This window comes from Equus caballus, chromosome 7, assembly GCF_041296265.1.
Source record: "Equus caballus isolate H_3958 breed thoroughbred chromosome 7, TB-T2T, whole genome shotgun sequence".
NCBI lineage: Eukaryota > Metazoa > Chordata > Mammalia > Perissodactyla > Equidae > Equus > Equus caballus.
In genome coordinates this window covers 71,664,098-71,690,006 of record NC_091690.1, presented here as the reverse complement: position 1 = coordinate 71,690,006, position 25,909 = coordinate 71,664,098, and the positions used below count along the sequence as shown (strand labels likewise).

The 25,909-nt window shown below is 37.5% G+C and overlaps 1 protein-coding gene across 1 annotated transcript in view; it reads left to right on the top strand.

The window, feature by feature from the left end:
- The window catches only part of RNF169 (ring finger protein 169), an 83,493-nt gene that overhangs the window by 3,640 nt on the left and 53,944 nt on the right, over positions 1–25,909 (top strand). The window contains exon 2 of the mRNA XM_023645724.2: positions 25,657–25,730. Coding sequence (XP_023501492.1) covers positions 25,657–25,730 — 74 coding nt within the window. The remainder of the gene's footprint in view (positions 1–25,656; positions 25,731–25,909) is intronic.

The window sequence follows — 25,909 nt, the reverse complement described above, 5'->3', positions numbered from 1 at the left end:
CAGCAACAGAATTGGCAGTTTTAGGTATATTCAGAAATATATTGCTTAGCAGTATTCTTTTGGTGTAGTTAGGTCAATTGATAAAAGAAATGTCAGGCCTGCTTTATAATACTGGAAATGAAATTTTGTAGTAAATGCACTGCTGTTTAAGTGAAATCCTTACAGTTTTTGTTGCTGTTGTTGAAGCTCCATGGCTCTTTCGGAATTGAATTGTCTAAAAAAAAGTGCAAAAATTTGTGCTTGTTGAAAATTTTGATTGTGCCAGTGACATTTTTGTTTTTTGCCAGCTCTTTGGCAAGCTTTAAAGTTCAGAATCTTAATGAGTCCTGTGAAAAATGTTTTATTTTAGGTTCCTATGCATTGTCAGTTTGCTTTTGTGTGTAGTATCAGTTGTTTTGGGCAACACTGTGTGTGAGGGCTAAGTCAGTGATGATTTCAAGATGAACCCAGACCTCCTCTTGATGTTCCTTGAGGACCTGCAGCTCGTTGTGTATACTGACATGTTAAGTTTTTGGACCATCTTGAGCAGTGTTCAGCAAGTATGTAATGAATGCCTGCTCTGTGCCAAGTACTCTTCTAGATCCTTGGGAGACATCAGTGAATGAAATATTCAAAGATCTCTCCCTTTTGGAGCTTATATTCTAAATTTACAAAGAGTCCTAGTCCATTGATTTTAAAAAAGAGAATTTACCACAAAGATGTGTATGGGTAGATTTGCAGCTATGTACAATAGCAACACTTAAGCCTCACTGATAATAATTAATGAATTTTAAGAATTCCTTTAGTCTTTTGATTTGAAATCAAGGATCATCATTCTAAGTTATACTGGCTTTGAACTTGAAATCAAGACCTTTTTAGGACAGTCTTTTTTTTTCCTGCCATGGGCAATAATTGAAGAGAAAAGCTAGACAAAGGCTGATGAATCTTTTAAATTGACAGTGAAAAAATTTTTTTTATTTATAGTGTTAAAAGTACATTTCAGAAATTGAATAGATCAAAAAAAATTAAATAGTGCCTCATTTATCCCTCCCCTTTATCCCACCCCAGTCTCCCTGTTCACTTAGGGTTAACATTTATACATTTACAAAATTTCCTCTTTCTGTGAAAAACAAGTAGTTCTGGTTTATTACTCAGTTGGCAGACAATGTTTGCTATGTGTGCAGCCTAAATTGCATTTAGGACTAATGAATAATGAAGTCATGTGATTGCAGTGTAAAAGGACAGGAATTTCCCTCGTCTGTAAGGATTTGTTTTAAAATATATAAAGTAGACTCAACTTTTTATCCTTAATGACACATACTCCAGAATTTGAGTGTCTTTATGTGTTTACTCATGCAGGAAACATTTGCCTTGTGCTTATGTGTTGTTAAGACTCAGGATGAGATTACCTCACCAAGTAAACATTAATACCATTGAAGGACTGGTTCCATTCTATAGAATTGAGGATTGAGCAGCAGGAACTCAGGAGGTATTTGTTTTGTTCATTTGTATCTCTACTCCCTGTCTAACTTTCCGTTAATCTTGGAAGAGTTGCCTACCTTGAATTCATTTATATTTGAGTTTGCTTGAGTGTAGGATGTAGGATATGTTTGTCAAATTTCATTCCACTAATTCGGTGAGCATTTTGGGGGTACACACTGTGTAAGAGAATACAATTAAAAAGATGAATAAGACATGGTCCTTGTTCTTTAAGATTTCACAGGCTGGTCGGGGAAACACTGTATCAGATAACAATACAAAGTGCTAAGTGAGGTAAATGCACAATGCCAACAGAGTATAGGAATAGGATAACTAACAGCCTAGAGGAAACCTGAGGAAGGCTCTTGAGCTCTTACCAGGTGAGGGAGGAGGGGATGGCCATTCGAGGCAGAAGCACCTGCATGCACCAAGGCATGAAGGCACTTGGTGTATTGAGGGACTGAGAAGAAGTTATAGATGGAATGTGGGACTAGAGTGGGGAAGGAGAAGAGAAGAGACTGCAGAGGTTAGGTCATGAAGGCATGGTATGTCACGCTAGGAGAATCTGGGACTTTGTCCTATAGACAGTGCGGAGCCCTTAAGGATTTTAAGTAGTGGAATGACAGCATCATAATGTTCCTTAGAAAGACAATATTGGTTGGAGTGTGGAGGAAAGATCTGAGTAGAAACTGGAGGAAGGATGTCCAGTTAGGGGACTATTTTAGTAGTTCAGGCAAGAGATGAAGAGGGACTAGACTAAAGCAGTGGCTGTGGGGTGTTTCCTTCAGTCATTCATTAATTCAGTAACTGTTTGAGGGCCTTCTCTGTGCTAGGCACTGGAGCTTCAATAGAAATGAAGCATGATTCTGTCTCTTAAAGTCAGTGTAGTTGGGAAGATTGGTATATAAACATGCAACTGAAATGTGGTATAATGCAATTATAACTGTAATGTAAGGTATAATTGTAGAAGGCAGTGTGGTATATATTAATAGAGCAAGTGAATGGGGCAGGATCTGGAGATAGACTACCTGTGTTGGAACTCCAGCTCTGCCGTTTATAGCTGTGTGTTATTGGGCATATTCCTTAACCTCTCTGTACCTTAGATTCCTAATTTCAAAAATGGGGAAAGCAACAGTAGCAAAATTGTAAGGTTGTTGTTAAGAGTAAATGAGTTTTTAGAATGCTTGGTATTTAAGAGCTCAATAAATGTTAGCTATTTTCACAAAGAAGAGAACCCAGCTTGGATTGGCTTGGCTTGGATTGGTCAGAAATGGCTTCACTGAAAGGCAGACACTTGACCATGAGTATTCAGTAGGTGGATGAGGACAGGATAAAGATGAGGGAAATCAGTACATTTAAAAGCACAGGAGTATGAAACAAGGAGAGGTCTAGGGATTGTAAATAGGAGTGGTTGGAATATAGAGTTCGTCTGGGAGAGTGGAAGGAGGTGGAATTGCAGAAACAAGCAGTTACTGGATAATAGTGGACTTTGAATGCCATGCTAAGGAGTGAGGATCTACTGAAGAGTTTTAAAGAGGAGTTCGTCTTTTCTTAGAGAGATCACTCCTGTGGGGATAACGTAGCAGACGGATTGGAGAGCCCCAGTTCTCTTTTAGCAAGATGGCTAACTGAGATAAGCTGAAGATTCCTACGCTACAAATATCGAGAAAAGATGGGTGATATAGAACAATTCTTACATATTCCTGAGCTTGCAGGAAAGACAGGAAAATCTCCAGGTTCCAGAAACAAAAAGGGAACTAAAAACCAAAACTTTAGTAAGCCCTTGAGCTCATGCTGTGTTACACTGGAGCAGGGTGAAGGGGTGGAGTGAGGGGTTATTTCTAGTTTTCTATTCCTGGTGGATTGAATTTTAACCATGTGTAAAAGGGAACCAAAACTAAGACTTCTGCATAAAGCTGAGCTTCTTGATGTGCTGCCTTCTAGGTGAAAGGGTTGGTTCGAGAAAAATCTTCCCACTGACACAAGGCAACAATAAGAAATCTTGTCTTGATTTGCCTGGGCTCTATGCAAAGAGGAAATGGAAAAAAGCTCCTCTGAGAAATTGAAGCATAAGACATATGTGTTGCTCATATTTGAGATCTGAGTTTATAATATATGGTTTAGGTGTCCCCATGCTGAGAAATTAATGTAAAAGCTGGCTTCAAGCTAGTGAAGTCACCTGTGAAGGTAGTGAAGGTAGTGAAGCTACCCTGAGTCACCTGGAGAAAGGAAAAACAAGACTCCAAGGGGGTACTCCCATATCTTGGGCCATGAGGGATTCTTACAGAAGAAATAAGCCCAACTGAAGATGAATTTATAATTAAAAATGACACTTAAGGAAACAATTTTCTACCACAGATGAGAGTCAGCAGATATAACAAGCAAGAGGATTACAGCTCTAAGAACTGGGATAGTAGAATGGCAGTTTGAAAGATAATGTAAATTAGCATATTTTAAGTGACTAAGGACATTAAAGAATTAATTGACATCCTGAGAAATGAATAAGACATTATGAAACAGGCACATTTGAAAAAGAGCTAAGTATAATGAAAAATAGGTTAAAAAAAAGCTCAGTAAATAAGTTAAGCAACAGTTTACGCAGATGAAGAGAAAATCAGTAAGCTGGGAGTTAGATAGGAGGAAATCCTGAGAACGCAAAACAGTAAGATGAAGGAAAATAGGGAAGTCAGGTGAAGAGAAATGAAAGACAGATCAAGAAGACCCAACATCTAATAGTAATTCCAGAAGGAAAAAAAAAGGAATAAGGGAGACGTGGAATTTAAAGAGATGATGACTTGAGAATTTTTTGGAATTAATAAAAAGGCATGAATCCTTAGATTAAAGACTCGTGAGGCCCTAGCAAGAATGGAATGAACAAAACAAAACCTCTGCAATGAAACTGCTGAACGCCAAAGCCACTTTTAGAAGCAACCAGAAAGGAAAAACAGAGGCACAACACTCAGACTGAGAGCAGATGTCTCTTAATTAACAAGAGCGGCCAGAGGAAAGCTGAGTATATCTTCCAAGTGTTGAGAGAGATCTGAATTTCATACTCCCCTAAGTTATCGTTCAAGAGTGAGGGCAAAATAAAAATATATTCAAATAAACAAAACTATAGAGAATTTACTGCACTCTTTCTGAAAGAACTGTTATACTAAAAAATGTACTTCAGGAAGAAAGAAATGTAACTTAGGGGAGAGTAGGCTACAAGAAGTATCCTTAACAAAGAAATCAGTAGGTAAACTAAGGCAGCATTGACTGTATAAAACAAAAATAGTTGCGACTAATTCATAGGGGCTGAAACCAAAGTGGAACTAAAATTAGAGAAGGATAAAATGTAAGCTGAGGGGGAAAGTGATCAGCATTAAAGAGTCCTAAGGTTCTATATGTAGTTCAGGAGGAAGATAAAGATATTGATTAACTTTAGGCTTACATTCAGGTGCATATTAAAAATTTAAGGGTTACCACTAAAAGAAAAGAAATACAACGTGTAACTGATCTACTGCACATATATAGAACCATACACCTCCCAAATTAGAGAATATACATTCTTTCTAAACAAATACGGAACATTTACATAATTAGGCACAAAGAAAGTTTCAATAAATACCAAAGATTGATATATAAACCATGTTATCTGACCCCAATACAATAAAATTAGAAACTAATACCAAATATAACCAATTCCCTCTACCTCCAAACCATGTTTGGAAATTAAAAAAGCAAAACTAAAAGCAAACTTCTAAATAATGTATGGATGCAGTACAGAATCATGGGAATTGGAAAATATTTAGAACTGAATAACAGTGGAAACACTATTTGTCACTATCTGTGGAATACAGCTAAAACAATACTAAGAGGACAATTTAAGTGCCTATGTCATATTTCATTGAGTCTTAAGATGCCATCATTTGTAAGATGCACTATTATTTTCCAAATATACTTTCCTATCACTTAGACTTTTTAACTCTTGTAAATATATTTAGATATAGATTTAGCATATCACTCATGCAGACATTTATAAAAGGAAATGAAGTAATTAGTAGAATATTCCTGTGACGACCTCATATTCGGAGTCTGATTCTTCTAAATCATTTTTGACTGAATCCTAAAGGTTTGCATTTTTTTTACATAATGTTAGTCACTGTCGTTGAGAGCATTGGTGATACAGCATTTCTTAAAAGACTGCTCCACGGCTACCTCCAGCTGCTGGCACCTGTCAGGTTTTTTTTTTTTTTTTTTAAAGATTTTATTTTTTCCTTTTTCTCCCCAAAGCCCCCCGGTACATAGTTGTGTATTCTTCGTTGTGGGTTCTTCTAGTTGTGGCATGTGGGACGCTGCCTCAGCGTGGTCTGATGAGCAGTGCCATGTCCGCGCCCAGGATTCGAACTAACGAAACACTGGGCCGCCTGCAGCGGAGCGCGCGAACTTAACCACTCGGCCACGGGGCCAGCCCCTGTCAGGTTTTGATGGTGATGCTTTCTTGAGCTTGCCAGAAGGTATCAACAAAAGGTTTTCAGAAGAGATTCATAGTTTTTCCTCAGATGGTTTGTAGCAGGTTTGTTGGCTAACATTGAGCGGTTACCATTGTCCAGTCATGCCAGCACTGCTGATCAGAATCACTACATTTTTTTTGCAAGCTTATTATTATTATTGTTATTTTTGCTGAGGAAGATTTGCCCTGGACTAACATCCATTGCCAGTCCTTCTCTATTTTTTTGTATGTGGAACACCACCACAGCCTGGCTGGTGAGCGGAGTAAGTCCATGCCTGGGATCTGAACCCGCGAACCTTGGCCGCCAAAGCAGAGCACACAGAACTTTAACCACTTGGCCGTGGGGCCGGGTCCTGCAAGCTTATTTTTTAACTGTCTATGTTCATATATATAAGCAGTGACAATGGCATCATCCCTGCTGCTGACAATGATTCTAAGACTCCGATTGTAAGAAACATCCCAATTTGAGAGGTGTTAATATGAAAAAATGTATGTCTTAGAATCTAAAAGGTATTTGAATAAAAGAAAGCCTGAAGATAAGTGGCCAACTGAAGAAGTTAGAAAAGTCACAGCAGATTAAACCCAAAGGAAGGAGAGAAGATAGGAAAGAATAAAGATAATAACAGGAATTAATGGAATAGAAAGCAAACAGTGGAGAGGATTAATAAAGCCAAAATCTAATTCATTGATGATATTAATATAGGATTTATATTATAGACAGATCTGGCAAGATTGTTCAAGGAAAAAGAGAAGCAAGAAGGCATAAATAACATTAGGAATGAAACAATGCAACTGTAGATATGATAAAGATTTTTAAAAACCTCATAAATATAGAATGTAGAAAACTTTATGCCCATGAATTTGAAAAATTGTATAAACTAGTCAGTATCCTAAAAAAGACAACCTATCCCAGCTGACTCAAGAATAAATAGAAAGTACAAATAGAAATGAAACAAAAATTGAACAACTAGTAAAATCTATCTACTAAGTAATACATGGATGCGATGAGCAAAATCCAGAATGTGGTAAACAACAGGACAGGCCCATTTTCTTCCACAAATATGTGAAAAAGGAGAAGAAAAAGGAATAGAAGGGAAATGTATAGATTAAAAGACACAACCAATTTTAGTGTATGAACTTGCTTGGATCCTGATTTGAAAAACTATAAGAACTTCTGACAGGAATTTGAATACTGGTTGGATATTTGCTGGTATTAAAGATTATTAAATTTTTAGTGTGACAGTTGTTTTCTGGTTACGTATTTTCAAAGAGTCCTTATCTTTAAGAGGGATGCTAAAATGTATATAGGTAAGATGATGTGTCTGGGATTTGCTTCAAAATAATTTATTCAGAGGAGGGGGGCAGATAATGATTAGGGGAGTAGATGAAATAAGATTGGCAATGACTTGAATGAAGCTGGGTGATGGATATGTTGGGGTTCATTATACTGGTCTCTGATAAATATTTGAGACTTTTCCATAATAAGATGCGGAAAAAAATTCTATTCATTAAAGAAGCACCAGGCACAGATGGTTTTACAGATTACCCAAATATTGCAGGATTGGTGATCCTTATGCAGACTATTCCAGGGAATTAAAAATGTTTCCAGACTCATTTTGGGGGGCTTTTACAACTTAAAATCACACAAGGACAGTGTAAGAAAGGAAAAATACAGGTCAGTCTCAGGAATGTAGATTTTAAAAATCCCAAATGAAATATACACTAATCGAGTAGTATATTTAAGAAAAATGACAATCAAGTAGCATCTATTCCGGGACTGGGAGTTCAGTTGAACGTTAAGAATCTATTGTAGTTCACCACATTACTTTACTACAGGAAAGTAAAACCATGTGATTATCTCAAAAGATGCTCAAAAGAGCATTTGACAAAATTGACCATTCATTCATTATTTAAAAAACTAGAACACTTGAAATAGAGGGAAACTTTTTTTTGAAGTGGAACTTGTCAATAAGGATGGTTAGTGGCCAAAAACAGTCAAGATGATTTTGGAGCACATTGCTGTGTAAAATATTGAGCTATTATAAAGCCATATTAACTAAAACAGTGAAGTATTGGTGTCAGGATAGTTGAATAACCAGTGTTATTAATTATAGAGACCAGTAACGTGCCCTCATATATTTGAATTTGGTAGATGCCAGGTGGCATTACAAATCAGTGGCAAAGATACCATTATTAGTTGTGTGGGTAGTTAGCTGACCTTATAGAAAACAAGAAAAGATATCTCACACCGTACACAAAAAGTTAATTCTATATGGATTAAAGATCAAACTGTAGGGGCTGGCCCTGTGGCCGAGTGGTTAAGTTCACATGCTCTACTTCGGCGGCCCAGGGTTTTGCCGGTTCGAATCCTGGGCGTGGACGTGGCACCACTCGTCAAGCCATGCTGAGGCAGCATCCCACATGCCACAGCTAGAAGGACCCACAACTAAAAATATACAACTGTGTACCGGGGGGCTTTGGGAGAAAAAGGAAAAATAAAATCTTTCAAAGAAAACAAACAAACTGTAAAACTTAGAACATACTAAGAGTATCTCTAAGATGAAATAGAGAGGGATTCTTTATACAAAAAACACAAAGCATAAAGGAAAATATAATTTGGCCACGTTAAAATAAAGAACTTCTGTATGATAAAAGATAGTAGTAAAGTAAGAAGGTAGACCATAGGGTGGGAGAAAATATTTGCAATGAAATAACTGACAAAAGGTTAATGTACAAAATATATGAAGAACTACAAATCACTATGACAGATACCTCATTAGAAAAACGGTGAGGGGATTTCAACAGACATTTCACAGAAGAGGAAAACTGAAAGGCCAATAAACATCTGGAATGATGCTCAATATCAGTAATCAAGGAAATGCAAATTAAACCAGTGATGAGAGGCCGTCATACTGGCCTTATAATTTATGCTTGATTAATTATAGTTAATAATGGGAACCTACATGCTGCTGGAGGTGTATGAGTTTGTGTAACCATTTTGGAGAGCAGTTTGGCTATATCTAGTAAAAGTGAAGAGAGACATTCTTTGCCATGTGGTGATTCCATTAGTAAGTGTCTGCCCTACTGGAACACACAATGAATAATGAAAAACGATACTCCTTACAGTGCTGTAGTACTGGCAAAAGTAGTAACAGCTGTCCTGATAGGAAAAGGGGTAAAGGGATAAATTGTGGTTGAGACAGTTATTTGTCTTACCATAGAAAACCATTGTTAATGATTGTGTATTTCCTGCTAGACTTTACTAGCTTTCTTTTTCTATGTATAAATATTATATATGGCTTTTTAATTATAAGAATTAGTGGAAGAAATGGCATTCCTTTCTTTTGCTACATAGGGTCAGATTGATGTTTAATCAATTATGTGTTTTTAGAGATTCTAGGTTCTGTTGCCTCAGAATATCACTCACATTTTTCCTGTAGTATCTGAAATGCAATATGTATCATCTTTAGGTTCTTTTTTCTTGCGGTTCTTTTAAAATGCAGGTACTTCTGAGAGAGAAAATAGATAAACTTGTTCATGTAGGGTATGAAGGATTTATCAGATTTATGCATTGTTCCTTAAAGTTGGGATAGTTTTGGTGTGGGGAGATTAGCGTTTATGGAATTTACTTTATACTAGGTCCTATATGTTAGGTTTTATAGTTTATTCCTTAGACATTATTTATAGAGTGCCTACTATGTGTAAGGCCTTGAACTAGGTGCTTAAAAAGGATGGACTTGAAGAGATCAAGAGTGTATAAGAAGGAGGAACATTGAAGGAAGAATTATCTTTCATACTCAATAAGTGTGCCTCAGTCTATTTTAGAAGATTAGGTTAAAATAAGTTTTAGACAATTGTGATGGAGATGTGAAAGCAAAGAATGGCATTTGCTGATTATTCTTACTGATGAAGATGATGCGAGGATGTCCAATTTCAGCATCTCACTATTCTTTCTTGTTTTCCATACGAAATGGATAATATTACCGCGAAGATAGTTGTATGCTAAAACTGAGCTAGTTCATCCCAGATTGATAATAATAAATACCAGCCTTCAATAAGGCTGGCATTAGCTGTTTTGATTTTAAAGAGCCTTAGTTCTTAGGCTAAAGATTCTGTTTATCAGAGTATACCCATTCATGGAATTCATTTGTGCCTATACTATAAACCAACCCTGGGGTCCTTGGAGGTCTTTCTTGGTGACTTTAATAAGAGCAGTTTTGATAGAGCGGTAGGACAAAAAAAAAAAAAGGATCCTAATAGAAGGGGTTGAAGTGACAATTAGGAGAGAGAAAGCAGAAACAGTGAATATGTAGACTGCTTTTGGAGGAGTTTTCTATAAAGGGGAGCAGAGAGGGAAGTCAGTATGTGCTTGGGGACAAGAGCTCAGGAGTCTTTTAGATAGATGACATTAAGTCATGTTTCTGTGTTAGTTTTGTATATTATCATAGTAGAGAGGGGAAAATTGATGATGCTGGAGAAAGTGGAGAAAACTGAATAAGCTAAGTTTGTGAAGAGGTGAGAGAAGATGAGATCTGGAACACCCAGGAGACATTGATCTTATACATGAATAGGGATGCTTCTCCCATTCCAGTAACTCTGTGCTCATTGCTCTTTATTAGTGGACAATTTTAACTGTTTGAATGTTGTTTTCTAGTCAATCAAAATCTGCTTCCCTAGTTTCAGTGTTCAAGTATTTAAAGACCATGATTGTTTCTATCAAAATTTTTAGGTTAAACTTCTCAAATTCATTTCTTTGGTCCTCTTCCTCCGGTTCCCAAGATTCTGATCATACTACATTACTTAGAGCTCTTGGAATGTAGTATGCTTTTTGAAACCTTTTGACCTTTGTCACCTATGATTATTCTTCCTGGAATACTCTTACCTCTTATTTTCCTGTCAAATTATAGCCATCTTTTAAGACCCAGGTGCAACAAGTGCTCTGTGAAATTTTTTCTCACTCAGGTAGGAGTCAGTTACCTTCCTTTGTGTCACCACATAAGGAGGTGCATCCCTCATGTCCCTGGATTTCTGTTTCTTGTTGGTGTGTCTGTTTCTGGCACTACACTGAACTCTCTGGAGTCAGGGATTATGTCTTTGTGTATTTAGCACTTGATATGTTACCTAGAGCGTATTAGATATTCAGTAAATGTTTAATGAAGGAAAAAGATTCCTTTAAAAAAATCCTTAAAAAAAGTTTTTGATCATATGTCATGATTCCTTTATCTTTCTGGTCATCTTTAAGTATGCCATTCAGAACTGACCCTCATACTTTAAATATTGCTTGACCACTGCAAAGTGCAGTGGCACTTACTGTCTCTCCATCTGGATGCTAAATTCTCACTAATATTGCCAAAGATTGCATTGGCCTTGCTCATACTAAATTTATAGGCAACAAAACTGCCTTTTTTTTTTCTGCATGAACTGCTGTCAAGTTCCTCATCACATGTATGTACAATGAAAGTTTTAAGCCTGAAGACAACTTACATCCAATTTTGGTTTTTACTTTTTTGAATAGCAGTGGGCTTATTTTCCCTTTACTCCCTTCTGTTTTGCCATTTTTCATGTGTTTTTGTCTAGTGTTTGGTTCTGTATAACTATTATAGTAAAACCTTAAAAGAGTTGAGTCCATTAATTTGGGGTTGACCTCGACTTTACTAAAGTTTACCTTTGTCTTACTTATAAAGAAAAGCTTTACTAAATTCACCTCCCTCCAGACTACAGATTCTTTTATTAAAAGACCATAGTACAAAATGGTGCTAGTGTTAAAGCACCTTCTCATTGGTTCATTCAACAAAAAAACTTTTAAGCCCCTGCCGTATGCTGAGACACATACCTGCAAATCATACCTATCTTCAAGGAAATCTCTTAGTTTGGGGAGTCAGAGGAAGACACAAGTAATTATAACATAGGTAATTAATGCTACTACAATCAAGATAAGTGCAGAATGTCGTAAAGGCCTCCGGGAGGTTAACATAATTCTCTCTGTGTTAGTGGGAAAAGCTTCACAAAGGAGAGGGCAATAAACAGGGTTTGGAACTAATCATCATATAATTAATAGAGCGTTCTGGGAGGAGGAAGTGGCATATATAAATACAGTCTCAGAGGAGATAGGTATGGCATATCTAGGAAAAGTGAGATGTGGGAAGGCTAGGGAGGGGAGAAGTATTGTGGGAATAGTAGAAAATGTCGCTTGGAGTGGTAGATTGGGTCCTGTTTGTAAATCTTGGAGGCAGAGGAAAGCCAGTGAAAGTTATTAAGCAGAAGGATGATAGGGTCATTTCTCTGTTTTATAAAGAACTAAGGAAGCAGAGTTGAAGATAGATGGAAAGATAAAGAGTCTAAGAGACAGAGAGGCCAGTTAGGCTACCGTTTAATACACAAAGACTCTGTACTAAGTAGGTATTGGAGAATTAGATGAGATAAACAACCCTGTTAAGGTAAGTGTTACTCCCATTTTGTGGATGAAGAAACAGGCTTAGCAAGGATAAATACTGGTAGATACACAAAGCCAGGGGGTGGTAGATTTGAATGCAGGTTCCTATGGTTCTAAATCCTGCAGTCTTTCTCATTTTGGTATCATTCCACATTGTGGACTATTGTGAATGATTCTTTGCCTCAAACAGCAGAAATTAAGTCCGAAGGATTTTGCACCAGAGTGGTGGTGGATATAGTGATGGGGCAGTTGCATGATCTTGATCTGCATAGGTCTGCAGGGCCTTCATCTCTGCAGCATTCTCACACCTGCATTTGCTTCTGTGACTTCTTTTATTGTGTTCTTCATGTTAGCTTTGATTGTGCTGATCCATTGTAGACTGCCCAACTATGCCTTGTTGTTTGGGCCATTTCTGGATTCAACAAGGAACCTTATGCTTTGACTCTACTCTTGTTTAATACCTGCTTTTGCAAATCTTGTTGGTCTTTACTCTCTTACTTTGTCTTCTCTAATCTAGGTGTCTTAGTCAATTTGGGCTGCTATAACAGAATACCATAGACTTGGTGGCTTATAAACATCAGAAATTTGTTTCTGACAGTCTTGGAGCCTGGGAAGTCCAAGATCAAGATGCTAGTAGATTTGGTGTCTCATGGGGGCCGCCTTCTGATTCATAGACAACTGTGTTCTTGCTGTGTCCTCACTTGGTGGAAGGGGCAAGGGAGCTCTTTGGGGTCTCTTTTATTAAGGCCCTAATCTCATTCAACATATGAATATTGTGGGGAGCACAGTCAATCTGTAGCACCAGGGGTTGGCAAACTATAGTCAGCAGGCCAGATCTAGCCTGCTGCTTGTTTTTGTAAAGTTTTATTGGAACACAGCCATACTCATTCATAAATATTGTCTATGGCTGCTTTCATGCTACAACAGCAGAGTTGAGCAGGTGTGACAGAGATCTTAGGATCGGCAAAGCTGAAAATATTCATTGTCTGACCAAGAGTCTTATAGAGTCTCAGGCTGCTTAGGACTACTTCTTATTCTTCCCAGATCAAGATTCCAATCAGGTAAGGGGCCGGCCTGGTGGCGCAGCGGTTAAGTTCGCACGTTCCGCTTCTCAGCGGCCTGGGGTTCGCCGGTTTGGATCCTGGGCACGGACATGGCACCGCTTGGCACACCATGCTGTGGTAGGCGTCCCAGGTGTAAAGTAGAGGAAGATGGGCACGATATTAGCTCAGGGCCAGGCTCCCTCAGCAAAAAAGAGGAGGACTGGCAGTAGTTAGCTCAGGGCTAATCTTCATCAAAAAAAAAAAAAAAAAAAAAGATTCCAATCAGGTAAATTCTTCAAGCAAAGGGTGCAAGATGCACCTTGGAATTTGAATATCATCATTAATTTTTATTATCAGTTAATTTAATAAGCACTTTCCAGTTGTCCCACTAATATAAAGAAAAAAAATCTTTGGTGCCTTTTTTTTTCATTGAATTCCTTATACTTTCCTACAATTCTGAGAAATTTCTACCCCTGAAAAGGTTAAGTAGAATTTTTCTTCTTCCTTATAGGGAAGTATCTAACATTTAATGAATATCGGTTATATACCCAATGCTATACCAGACATTATATTAAATCATGTCATTTAATCATTCGCAACAACTCACTTGAGGAAGGTATTATCCTTTTGGGAAGTGGGGAAACTGAGGGCTAGAGAAGTTGTAGTGTGCCCAATGTCACCCTGATAAGTGCTGGAATCTGATTGGGCTCCACAGCCTGGAGTGTTTCTACTTATAGAAGTTGTCAGGCATACTGGTGTGGCTGGTGAAGTGCTACGTTAGGAAAAGATGTTGAGCTGAGTGACCAACCCAGACAGGCATTCCCGGTAGAGTTCCTGAAGTAGCTCCCTCGTACTGTGTGTAGGGAAGATTCTGCTCAGATTTGGCATTGTTACCACCTAAGATTAAAGAACACCCTATTCCCCAAGCATGCTGGATAACTGAGGTTTTATTGTTTATTCATAGTCTTACCATGTTGATAAGATTAAATATGATAGTGTTATCCAAGACAGGATGATGTTTAGATTCCTTAGCCTGATGTTGAAGGTTCTTTATAACCTGGCCCCAGCCTACCTTTCTGGCCTGGACAATTCTCCTATGTAAACTTTCTGCTGGTGCAGAATATATGTATTCATTATCCAGCTTTCACATTGAAAAAGTTTTTTTTTCAAATTGTGGTAAAAACCACATAACATGAAACTTACCGTCTTAAGTGTGCAGTTCAGTAGTGCTATCACACTTCTGATCCTACTTTGTTCCCCTGAATTGCTCTTCATCTTTTCACTTATCTGAGTTTTAGCAGTTCGACCCAGCTTCATCCCACCTTCTTAAAGCCTTGCCTCTCCTTCCCAGCCCTTGTTCTCTTCCTCCAACAGACGCTTGTTGCAACATTTGCTTGTAAGATTGATTTGGCAGTTGTTTATTTTGTGACCACGTATCTGAAATTCTCTCTGCAGTAATTTGTTTGTTTTTAAAACTTTTATGAATTTGTCTTAGCTAATAAACTCTATTATAAATGGCTTGGGGAAAGGGTCTCATGCCTTTCTATGTGTGTATTTTCTCTCCCACAGCATCTCCCTTCTTCCTCACTGCTCACTCCTTCTTGAACTTCCTAATCTCTGGTAACTGTTTCCATTATTATTACACACTTATATATGGTAACTTGATATGTTATCACTAATGTTTTCTTTTTCTCCCTTTGTGACTTCTACAGTTGTATTGCCCTTTCTTTTTCCATTTCTTATTGCCATTTCTATATTTAATGTTTTCTTATGTTTGAAATTATAAGGCATATTCAGTCTGGCAACTTGCATCTCTCATTGCACCCAAATGCTTTCCTATCCTGTTAAAGCAATATCTTACATTAAAAAATCTTTCTATATAATTTTAAAGGCAGAATAGAAGTACATTGTATGGACTGTCCATAATTAGCCTAACCATTCCCTCAATATTGGACATTTAGGTTTTTCTCAGTTTTTGTTTTGCAGTGAACAATATTGCAATGAAAATCTTTTTATGTAAAAGTTTTTCTATATTTTAGATTATTTTCTTAGATAGATTCCTAGAAATTCAATTATTAGGTCAAAAGTTACATTTTCTAAATTCATGGTATGTGAGCTGTGACATTTTGATTTGATTAGTTCTTTGCCGAAGGATGGTTTTAAAACACAAACAGTGTAATTAATGTGTAGTAATCTGTGATGTTAATTATGGTACTTGAGTAAGCAGCCTTAAAATTTGATCTTGACATTTTATTAGCTTTTAATGTTTTCTCTGTGTACTTCCTCTTCTTTTCAGGTAAACTATTTATATTGCCTACTATAAATTGCTGTTTGTCTTGCACGTGGGCACATGAGCAGCTGCATTTGTTTAGGACAGGTGGTACTTGGCTGTCAACTGTACTCTTCAAGAATTAAAAGGAGTAAACCAAAAAATAGTCGATGAAATGGAAACCACTTTAGTTTGGTTTTAGAACACATTTGTGGTCACTCCCCATGTTTCTACCTTCCTACTTCTAAGTGGTGTGCTTAATTTAACATTAAAATTTCTGCTTTCACATATTCCATTTGACAGTGGTTGTTCAGAAGTTTGGTGGGTAGTATAAGCAGGTAGTGTAGAGATTAATATGGATAATGGCCTCTTGTTTCCTGTGTACCTCTGCACTTACATATGTTTTGTGGTAGAAGATGTGCTTTGACTGTCTTCCTTTTGCTGTGTGTACTTCTACTCTTGCTGTTCTATGCAGCACTTAGGTGTTTATTTTTATAAGTTGCTGCCATTCTATAGTTTCACTCCTGTGTGATTTTCCTTCCCTAGTAAGATTGAAAGTTCCTTTAGGACTTGGACCACACATGTTCTACCTTTATTTTATCCCTTTCTTGACTTTCTTAAAGGAACCTTCTCTACTTTTGTCTTCTTCCTCACTGCTTATTCCCTCTTTAGTAATGGTTTGTGGTTTCATGATGAAAATCTTGCTTCTTCACTGCTTATGAAGAATGTAGATTTTGCGTCTGGCTATGATGGAGCAGATTGTGGCAGACCAAACCTCCTGCTGAGAATAACTAGAAAAACGCCTGATTTTTAAAAAAATCTATATGAAGGCATTGGTAAGTTGCCAAGGCAGCCAGGACTTCAGACATTCGTGGATTCTTGGCAAAGGGAGAGTACAGCTATTAAGAGGCAGAAAAGCCAGCAGAGCTTTCTTCATGGGGTTGGAGATACAAAAATTGTACTTTAGGGCTTCCAAGGCAACCAAAACTTGACAGGCCAAGATCCCAGAGAGAAGGGAGGTGCCTCCCCTTGTCCCTGCCCCCCTCCACCTGCTTTTTTCTCTTGAGCCATTTGCTGATTCTTAAACTGTGCAGGATGAAAGGCTAAGAAGCTTCACAGAAGGCTACTAAAAACACACTCTGTTAGCAGTTCCTCAGTGTTGAGAAAAAAGCTCAGGACCTTCCAAGGAAGGTTGGCTTGGTAAACACCCCAGACTCTGAGTTGGACCCTTGGAGGGCTAGACTAGGGTAGAATAAGCTTTACAAGCTTTGCAAAGACTGGCCAGCCTCAAATCAGCTCCTGTCCCGACTGGATTGTGAGGTGATCTACCCTCATGGTAACTGCCTGTCAAAGAACGTGGTGAATCCTCTGTAGGAATATAATATCGTCCAGAGCTTGTACAGTTTTTTATACGCAATGAATGGCATTCTAACGAAAATTACCAGGTAAACCAAGAAATGAGACCAGGAATAAAAACAGATACTATAGAAATAGATCCATGGTATCCCAGTCATCTGATAATTTATTCAGTCAGTCTAATTGAAGAATATTTAGGTTGTTTCCAGTCTTTAGTATTGTGAGTGGTCTTCATGAATATTCTTGTACATATCTTTGTACACATGTATGATGTTTTTAAGATAAAAGATACCTTTGCTAATTTTTGTCATTATCAAACTTTTTGATCTTTGCCAATCTGATACATAAAAGTGTTTTGATTTTAGTATTGTGAAATTGAACATATTTTAATATGTTTATAAGCTATCTGAATTTATTTTTTCTATGCCCGTTCATGTCTTGTGCCCATTGTTATATAGGGCTGTTAGGCCTTTTTTTTTTAAATTAAAGAGGTAATAAGGCATAGTGGATAAGAGCACAGATCCTGGAGCCAGATTGCCTGGGTTTAAATCATAGCTTTTCCACTTATAGCCATGTAGCTTTGGGCAAGTTAAATGCTCTGTGCCTCAGTTTCCTCCTCTGTAAAATGGGGACAATAGCCTCTCCCCATTGGGTTATTGTGAAGATTAAATGAGTTAGTAAATAAAGAGTGCTTAGAAGTGAGCCTGGTGTAAGTGTTACATAACTGCCAGCCATCATAATGATGCTGCTGAAGTGATCGAGTTAGAAATTAGCTGAACAGATTTTTTTATTTGCCCCAGGGCAAATAGCTAGGAAGTGGGAGTATTCAAATTTGGACCTAGGTCTTGGGAAAGTTCTTTTTCATGCTGCTGCACTGATAAGAAGTTGAACCTACAGGGGTGAAAACTGAAGCATAGTTTAGTACCAAGGGATGGTTACTTTTGGATTTGAGAGTTGTTAGGGTAGCATCTTCCCATTATGGTTGAGTGAGGTTCTTTTTCTAATTTTGTATTGATGTGGATGCTTTGACAATGACACTTCATTCCTGAGGGTTTGGTGCAATTAGCAAAATGCCTGTCTTGTAGTTTGTTTTGTTTGTTTGCCTTTATTAATAACCGGTTACCTCGCCCCAGAGAAAACCCTTTTCAGGAAGAACCTTCAAGGAAGTACAGCTGCTCCTACAGTTCATGTTAGACGGAATGCAATACTTAGCTTAGGTCACGGCCACAGGTGTGTGTCATTCTTAAGGCATTGGATCCTTAGAGAGTTTTTCTTCCTGTTAAACATAGTAGTCAGAGTACTGGCATTAAGAAAGTACCTCAGCCGTTGGATTTGTTTACAAATACGAAGATATTCAGCATCTCAGTGACACGTGAAGTAGTTTCTAGCATTTCTTTTCTGTGAGGTGAGGGAAGAGTGAGTGGTTGTTTCTGTGCTACTGAAACTCTTGAAAATCCCTGTAGAAGCTGGTGGAGGGATTGGTGGGTTTGGGACTAACTCCTCTGGACTAAAGAGAGTGATGTTGCCTTTTCTGGTTCTTTTGAGATCTTGTTGCTCTGACTTTTTTTTTTCCCCAAGAATTTTTTAAAGAATTTTGTTTTACAACAAAATTGAGAGGAAGGTACAGAGATTTCACATATACTCCCTGCCCCTACATGTACATAGCCTCCCCCATTATCAATGTCACTCACCAGAATGGTAGATTTGTTGCCAAGGATGAACCTACAATGATACCTCATAATCACCCAAGTCCATGGTTTACCTCAGGGTTCCCTCTTGATGTTATACATTCTATGGGTTCGGACAAATGTACAATGACATATATCCATCATTATAATATCGTGTAGAGTATTTTCACTGCTCTGGGAATCCTCTGTGCTCTGCCTACTCATCTGTACTCCCCTCCATCCCTGGCAACCACTGATCTTTTTGTTGTCTGCATAGTTTTGTCTTTCCCAGAATGTCATGTAGTTGGAATCATATGTATGTAGACTTTTCACGTTGGCTTCTCTTACTTAGAAATATGTATTTAAGGTTCCTCCATGTCTTCTCATGGCTTTGATAGCTCATTTCTTTTTAGTGCTGAATAATATTCCATTGTCTGGATGTGCCTTAATGTATTTATCTGTTTACCTACCGAAAGATGTCTTGCTTGCTTCTAGGTTTTGGCAATTATAAATAAAGCTGCTGTAAACATCCATGTGCAGGTTTTTGTGTAGACATAAGTTTTCAACTCATTTGGGTAAATATCAAGGAGTGCAATTGCTGGATAATATGGTAAGACTATGTTTAGTTTTGTAAGAAACTGCCAGACTGTCTTTCAAAGTGGCTATACCATTTTACCTTCAGACCAGCATGAATGAGAGTTCCTACTACTCTACATCCTTACCAGCATCTGTTATTGTCAGTGTTTTGGATTTTGGCCTTTCTAATAGATGTGTGGTGGTATCTCATTGTTTGAACTTGTAATTCCCCAATGACATATGACGTGGAACATCTTTTCATATGCTTATTTCCCCTCTGTACATCTTTGGTGAGCTGTCTAACGTCCTTTTCCCATTTTTTAAATCAAGTTGTTTGTTTTCTTATTGTTGGGTTTTAAGAGTTCTTTGTATATTTTGGCTAACAGTCATATCAGATATATCTTTTGCAAATATTTTCTTTCAGTCTGTAGCTTGTCTTCTCATTCTCTAGACATTGTGTTTTGCAGAGCAAAAATTTTTAATTTTAATGAAGTCCAGCTTATCATCCCTTATTTTATGGATCATGCCTTTGATAGTATATCTAAAAAGGCATCATCATACCAGCATCTTCTAGATTTTCTCCTGTTGCTCTGCTTTTACAGTAGTCTTGCAGGTATTTCAACCACAATTTCATCTTTTGGAGTGGAGGAAGCTGACATATGACCCTAGGAATGGGGAGGGAAGTAAAGAAAAAATTAAGAAAAATGAAGTCCCACATCAGCAGACAGAAGCTGTTTTATTATAAACAATTGTTCTTTCTTTATTAAAAATCAGAGAACCTGAAAGGTTAATTATGATTGATAAAGATCTTAGTTTAATTAATAATGTTGAGTGTCTACACGTCCTCCAATCAGCTTTAAGAGACGTTGTAAAAGATTTTGATTTAAAAGCGGAGATTTTTGTTTTTCTGGCCTTTTTCTGCCCAAAAGGCACAATGCCATTTAATGTAGCACAGTACTGTTTGGACAAAAAGTGGTCTTGACTATTTAGCATTTTGTATTTTTAAAGCATTAAACGTCGTTAATCTTAATCCAAGATTAAGTTAATCTATATCAGCACTAATTTTGGTGAATGTGAATTGGTGCTCCACCCTACCTCTGCTCATTCCCTTTTACTGTCAAGTGAGTGAAGGCATAATAAGATTTCCATCAGTATGCTGAGTTCCTCTTTGGCCTTATATATGAGCTTTGAGATTTCTTAATAAGTATCCAAAAGGGAGTTTAACTTTTCATATAATATGTGTATCAAAGCAGTTGGATCATTATCTTGGTTTCTTATAAGTTGTACTTGCAAATAAATCAGACCAAACCACAGTTTCTTTATCTCACCAATGCCAGAGACAATTTTATAGTTTTAGATTCTACTGCAGGCCACTTTACTGGCTGAAATAGTTTACAAAGTGTTTTCACTCTTGTTACACTCATTTTGATCCTCATAATAATAGCCTGTTGTGATGGATATTATTCTGATTTTGTTGAAGAGGAGGTTGGGACTGACTTATCCAAAGCTTGAGAAGCTTCTAAGTTGGGGATCAGGTATATTATTTACACTATATAATGAAGATGTTAAGCTCTTTGGACATTTTGTTCTAAATGTCAGCAAGAACCATTTTAGAGAAAGCAAATCCTCCAATAGTAAGTAAAAATTGTCATCATTTCCACCAAGCTATCACTAAAATACTTTTCATCCCTTGTGTTGGATAGTAGACTTACTTTTTTTTTTTTTAAAGATTTTATTTTTTCCTTTTTCTCCCCAAAGCCCCCGGGTACATAGTTGTATATTCTTCATTGTGGGTCCTTCTAGTTGTGGCATGTGGGACGCTGCCTCAGCGTGGTTTGATGAGCAGTGCCGCATCCGCGCCCAGGATTTGAACCAACGAAACACTGGGCCGCCTGCAGCGGAGCGCGCGAACTTAACCACTCAGCCACGGGGCCAGCCCCTAGTAGACTTAATTTTAAGCCTGAGTAAGATTATGCTCTTATGTTGCCCCCCCAAATAAAAATAAAGATTTGATTTTTTTTTTTTTTTAAAGATTGGCATCTGAGCTAACAACTGTTGCCAATCTTTTCTTTTTTTCTGTTTTTTTTCCTCCCCAAATCCCCCCAGTACATAGTTGCATATTCTAGTTGTGGGTCCTTCTAGTTGTGGCATGTGGGACGCTGCCTCAACATGGCCTGATGAGCAGTGCCATGTCCACACACAGGATCCGAACCAGCAAAACTCTGGGCTGCCGCAGCGGAGCATACAAACTTAACCACTCAGCCACAGGGCCGGCCCCCAAGATTTAGAATTTTTAAAAGTAGATATGAGAAGAATTTTATACTTTGTACCAGGAGAAATTATGATAGAATTTGTTATATCTTGGCCCGAAGAAGGTCTTTCCAAATATGATACAAAATGCAGAAGCCATAAAAGAGAAGTTTGATTAATATAACTACATAAAAGTAACCACTATAGACAAACTCAAGGCAAATGATAAACTAGGAAAAGAATTGCTATTCATACCACATAAGGCTAATTTTTCTTATATAGAGAAAGCTTTAACAAATCAAGAAGAAAAAGTCAATAGGAGTAAAGGAAATGAATATATGTTTCTTATCAAAGGAAATGCAAATTACTCAAACATGTGAAAAGCACTCAATTTCATAAGTATATAAGATACAAAATTTCACCTATTAGATTGGCAAAGTTAAAAAGTTTCAACACTGATTGTTGTGTTGGAAAAGGTATGAAGAAATACATTAGTGGTGGGACTATAAATCCATCCAGGCTTCAGGAAGGAAGGGTGATTTGGTATTGTCTGTCAGAATTACAAAAGCATGTATTGTTTGACCCAGCAATTCTGATTCTAGCAATTTAATCTATGGATATACTTGCAGACATCCAAAATTATATATATATATACAAGATCTTTTCTGGTGCTGGCTCTGTGGCCGAGTGGTTAAGTTCGCGCGCTCTGCTGCTGTGGCCAGGGTTCGGATCCTGGGTGCGGACATGGCACCACTCGTCAGGCCACGTTAAGGCGGCGTCCCACATCCCACAACTAGAAGGAGCTGCAACTAAGATATACAACTATGTACAGGGCGGGGGTTGGGAAGATAAAGCAGAAAAAAAAAAAAAGATTGGCAACAGTTGTTGGAGATTTAAATTCACCTTGACATCTGTATTTTGGTTTGTCTTCTTTATTCTTAGTTTGTCTTCTCTTTTTTTTTCCTTAACCGGTTTTACTAGAGATTAGTTTATTGGTCATTGCATAGTTCCATGTAAAAAAATAAAATCAACCAGGGTTGTTAGTTTTAATCAGCAGAAATCTACTCTGGCAAGTTTAAGCAGAAAAGGAATTTATTGAGAAAGAATGTTGGGTAACACAGACTAATCAGCCAGGTAGCTAGAAAATTTGGCTTGGAAAATGACAGCTAGGATCTAGGAGCAAAGTCTGCATAATATGAATTCTTTGAAATTTTTTTAAACTTCTTTGTGACATAGTGGTTTTTTTTTTTTTTTTAAGATTTTGTTTTTTCCTTTTTCTCTCCAAAGCCCCCCGGTACATAGTTGTATATTCTTCGTTGTGGGTCCTTCTAGTTGTGGCATGTGGGACGCTGCCTCAGTGTGGTTCGATGAGCAGTGCCATGTCTGCGCCCAGGATTCAAACCAACGAAACTCTAGGCTGCCTGCAGCAGAGCGCACGAACTCAACCACTTGGCCACGGGGCCAGCCCCTGACGTAGTGTGTTTTTAATTGTTCCTTGTTTGCTTTAAGGAATATATATCGTGTTCATTGGGTATATACATATATATGATCAAGTTTGTTAATTTTATTGTTCAATGTTTCTGTATTTTTACTACCTTTTGGTCTGCCTGATCTATCTGTTTTTAATTGTGGTGTGTTAAAGTTTCTTACCATTATTTTGGATTTATTAATTTCTCTTTATAATCTTATTAGTTTTTTCTGTGATGTACATTCATACAAGTTCGTGATTATTATATCTTGATTGGTTGCCTTTTAATCATTATGTAATTTCCCTCTTTATTCTTATTAATGTTTTTCTCTTGATTTTGCCATGTACTAGTTCTCTGGCTTTGGGCAAATCATTAACCTCTCATTTTCCTTATTGTAAAATTGGTATAATACCTACTTTATAAAGTTTCCGTGAAGATTCACTGAGAAAATATGTACGAAGTATCTTACATCTAATAGGTTCTCTATAAATGGATTGAAAGTACGTTTTTGTCTTAAGGGTTTTGCTTTTCCCTCCCTTCTTCCCTCATTCTTTTGAAGCATCTAATTTTAAATACTACTTGCCTATAATTGGAAATGTGCTTAAGGGATACAATTAAAATAGTCATCAGGGCTTTTTTTTTTTTAAAGTGGGTGAAGGTGATGGAATGTTTGCCTCCCAAACACAGGGTCCAACAATTCTCTGTACTTGATAGACCTTTCAGTTACTGTTTTCTGCATCTGCATTAGGTTCATGTTTCTATCTCAGTAGCTTCCACATTTCTCAGATGTACTAAATAAGAGTCTTTCTAAAATAGTTGAGACAACTGAAAAAGGACAAAAGTCAAGTTTTTGAAGAGCCTACTTTTCTGCATCAAATATTTATCAACCTGAATGGAGAGTTATTAGTAAGTCTTAAATACTGTGTTTAAATCACTAAATATACATAGGGGTATACAGAAATGTCATGTATATTTAAGAAGGCAGAAATGTGTACTTCCCTCCCCCTTTTTTTGCTGGGGAAAATTGGCCCTGAGCTAATATCTGTTGCCAATCTTCATGTTTTTGCCTGAGGGAGATTCACCCTGAACTAGCATCTGTGCCCCTCTTCCTCTACTTTATATGTGGGTCACTACCACAGCATGGTCAATGAGCGGTGTAGGTCCATGCCTAGGAACTGAATCCTGAGCTGCTGAAATGAGCACACTGAACTTAACCACTAAGCCACATGGCTGGCCCCTGTTCTTTTTCCTTTTTGATAGCATTTAGCACCTATCTTTTATTCCTGTTCTTAACTTGGATTTTTATCATCTGTTTATATAATCAACGTGTATTGTATGCCTCCTGTGGGCCTGGATATCTCAGATTTAAAAATATAGACAGAGGGGCTGGCCTGGTGATGTAGCAGTTAAGTTTGTGTGCTCTGCTTTGGTGACCCGGAGTTCACTGGTTTGGATCCCAGCCACAGACCTGTGCACCGCTTGTCAAGCCATGCTGTGGCAGGTGTCCCACATATAAAGTAGAGAAAGATGGGCACAGATGTTAGCTCAGGGCCAGTCTTCCTCAGCAAAAAGAGGAGAATTGGGAGCAGATGTTAGCTCAGGGCTAATCTTCCTCAGAAGAAAGAAAAGAAAAACTATAAAAATATAGAGAGAAGGGGAGAAAACAGAATTTTAGCTGAGAAAACAGTATAAAAGTTTAAAAAATATATGGCATATATATATTATACTATATATATATATATAGTAACTAGATAGTCAAGGGTTGAGAGATAACAGTGCTTTAGAAAGATTAAGTTGTGATCTGTCTCTGGAGAACCTTGAATGACATGTTGAAGAGTTTTGACTTTATTCTATAGGCTGATCAAAACCACTCAAGGCTTTGAGGATAAAAGATCAGGTTATATACTGAAAATACTCACAGGTTGTATATAGGAAAATATTCTGATGGCAAGGTTGAAAAAGAAATAGAAAAATACAGTATTATGGATAAAACTTCAGCTCATTTAAAGTGTTGCTTTGTAACACTGAACTAAAAGCTTAAAATATAGTTTTTCCTTGAGGCCTTTTAACATGTTACTTTATCAGTGAGGCCCTTCCAGACCACTCTATATAAAATAATCTTTTTCTTCCGTCCTACATTTATTTTTCTCCATGGTGCTTAGTACCATGAGTTGTATTATATACACACGCTTGTTTGTGTATTGTCTGTTTCCCTCCACAAGGTTATAAGCTCCATGAGAGTAATGACTGTATTTGTTCAGTTCTCCTCCCCAGTGGTTAGAATTGTGCCTGATTTATATCCCTTTTTTTTTCACTGAGGAAGATTAGTCCTGAGCTAACATCTGTCCCAGTCTTCCTCTAGTTTATATGTGAGTTGCTGCCACAGCATGGCTGACAAGTGGTGTAGGTCTGCGCCTGGGATCCGAACCTGTGAACTCAGGCTGCTGAAGCAGAGCATGCAGCCATGGGTCTGGCCCCATATATCCTTTAATAAATATTTGTTAAATGAATTTTGAATATTCACATTAAGATGACCACATTTTTTTATGTGGTTTATAATGTGGGGGCAGCAGTCAGACAAGGTCTTGATTCCTTCCTAGAAAGTCTGTTGAAAGGTGTTTTCTTTTCCCTTTCTTCCAGAGTTTATATTCAGAGCACCAATCAAATTAAGCAAGCCTGGGGAACTTCGTGAGGAATATGAAAGCCTGAGAAAGGTATAGTATACATATTGTTGTGCCATTCATTTTCTTAAAGTAAACTGAGATAATGACATTAAAGAATACTTAGTGGGAGTTTTTATTTACTAGCAGTTTTAAAAAATTTGCAATGCAGAGGGGCCGGCCTGGTGGTGCAGCGGGTAAGTGTGCACATTCTGCTTTGGTGGCTCGGGGTT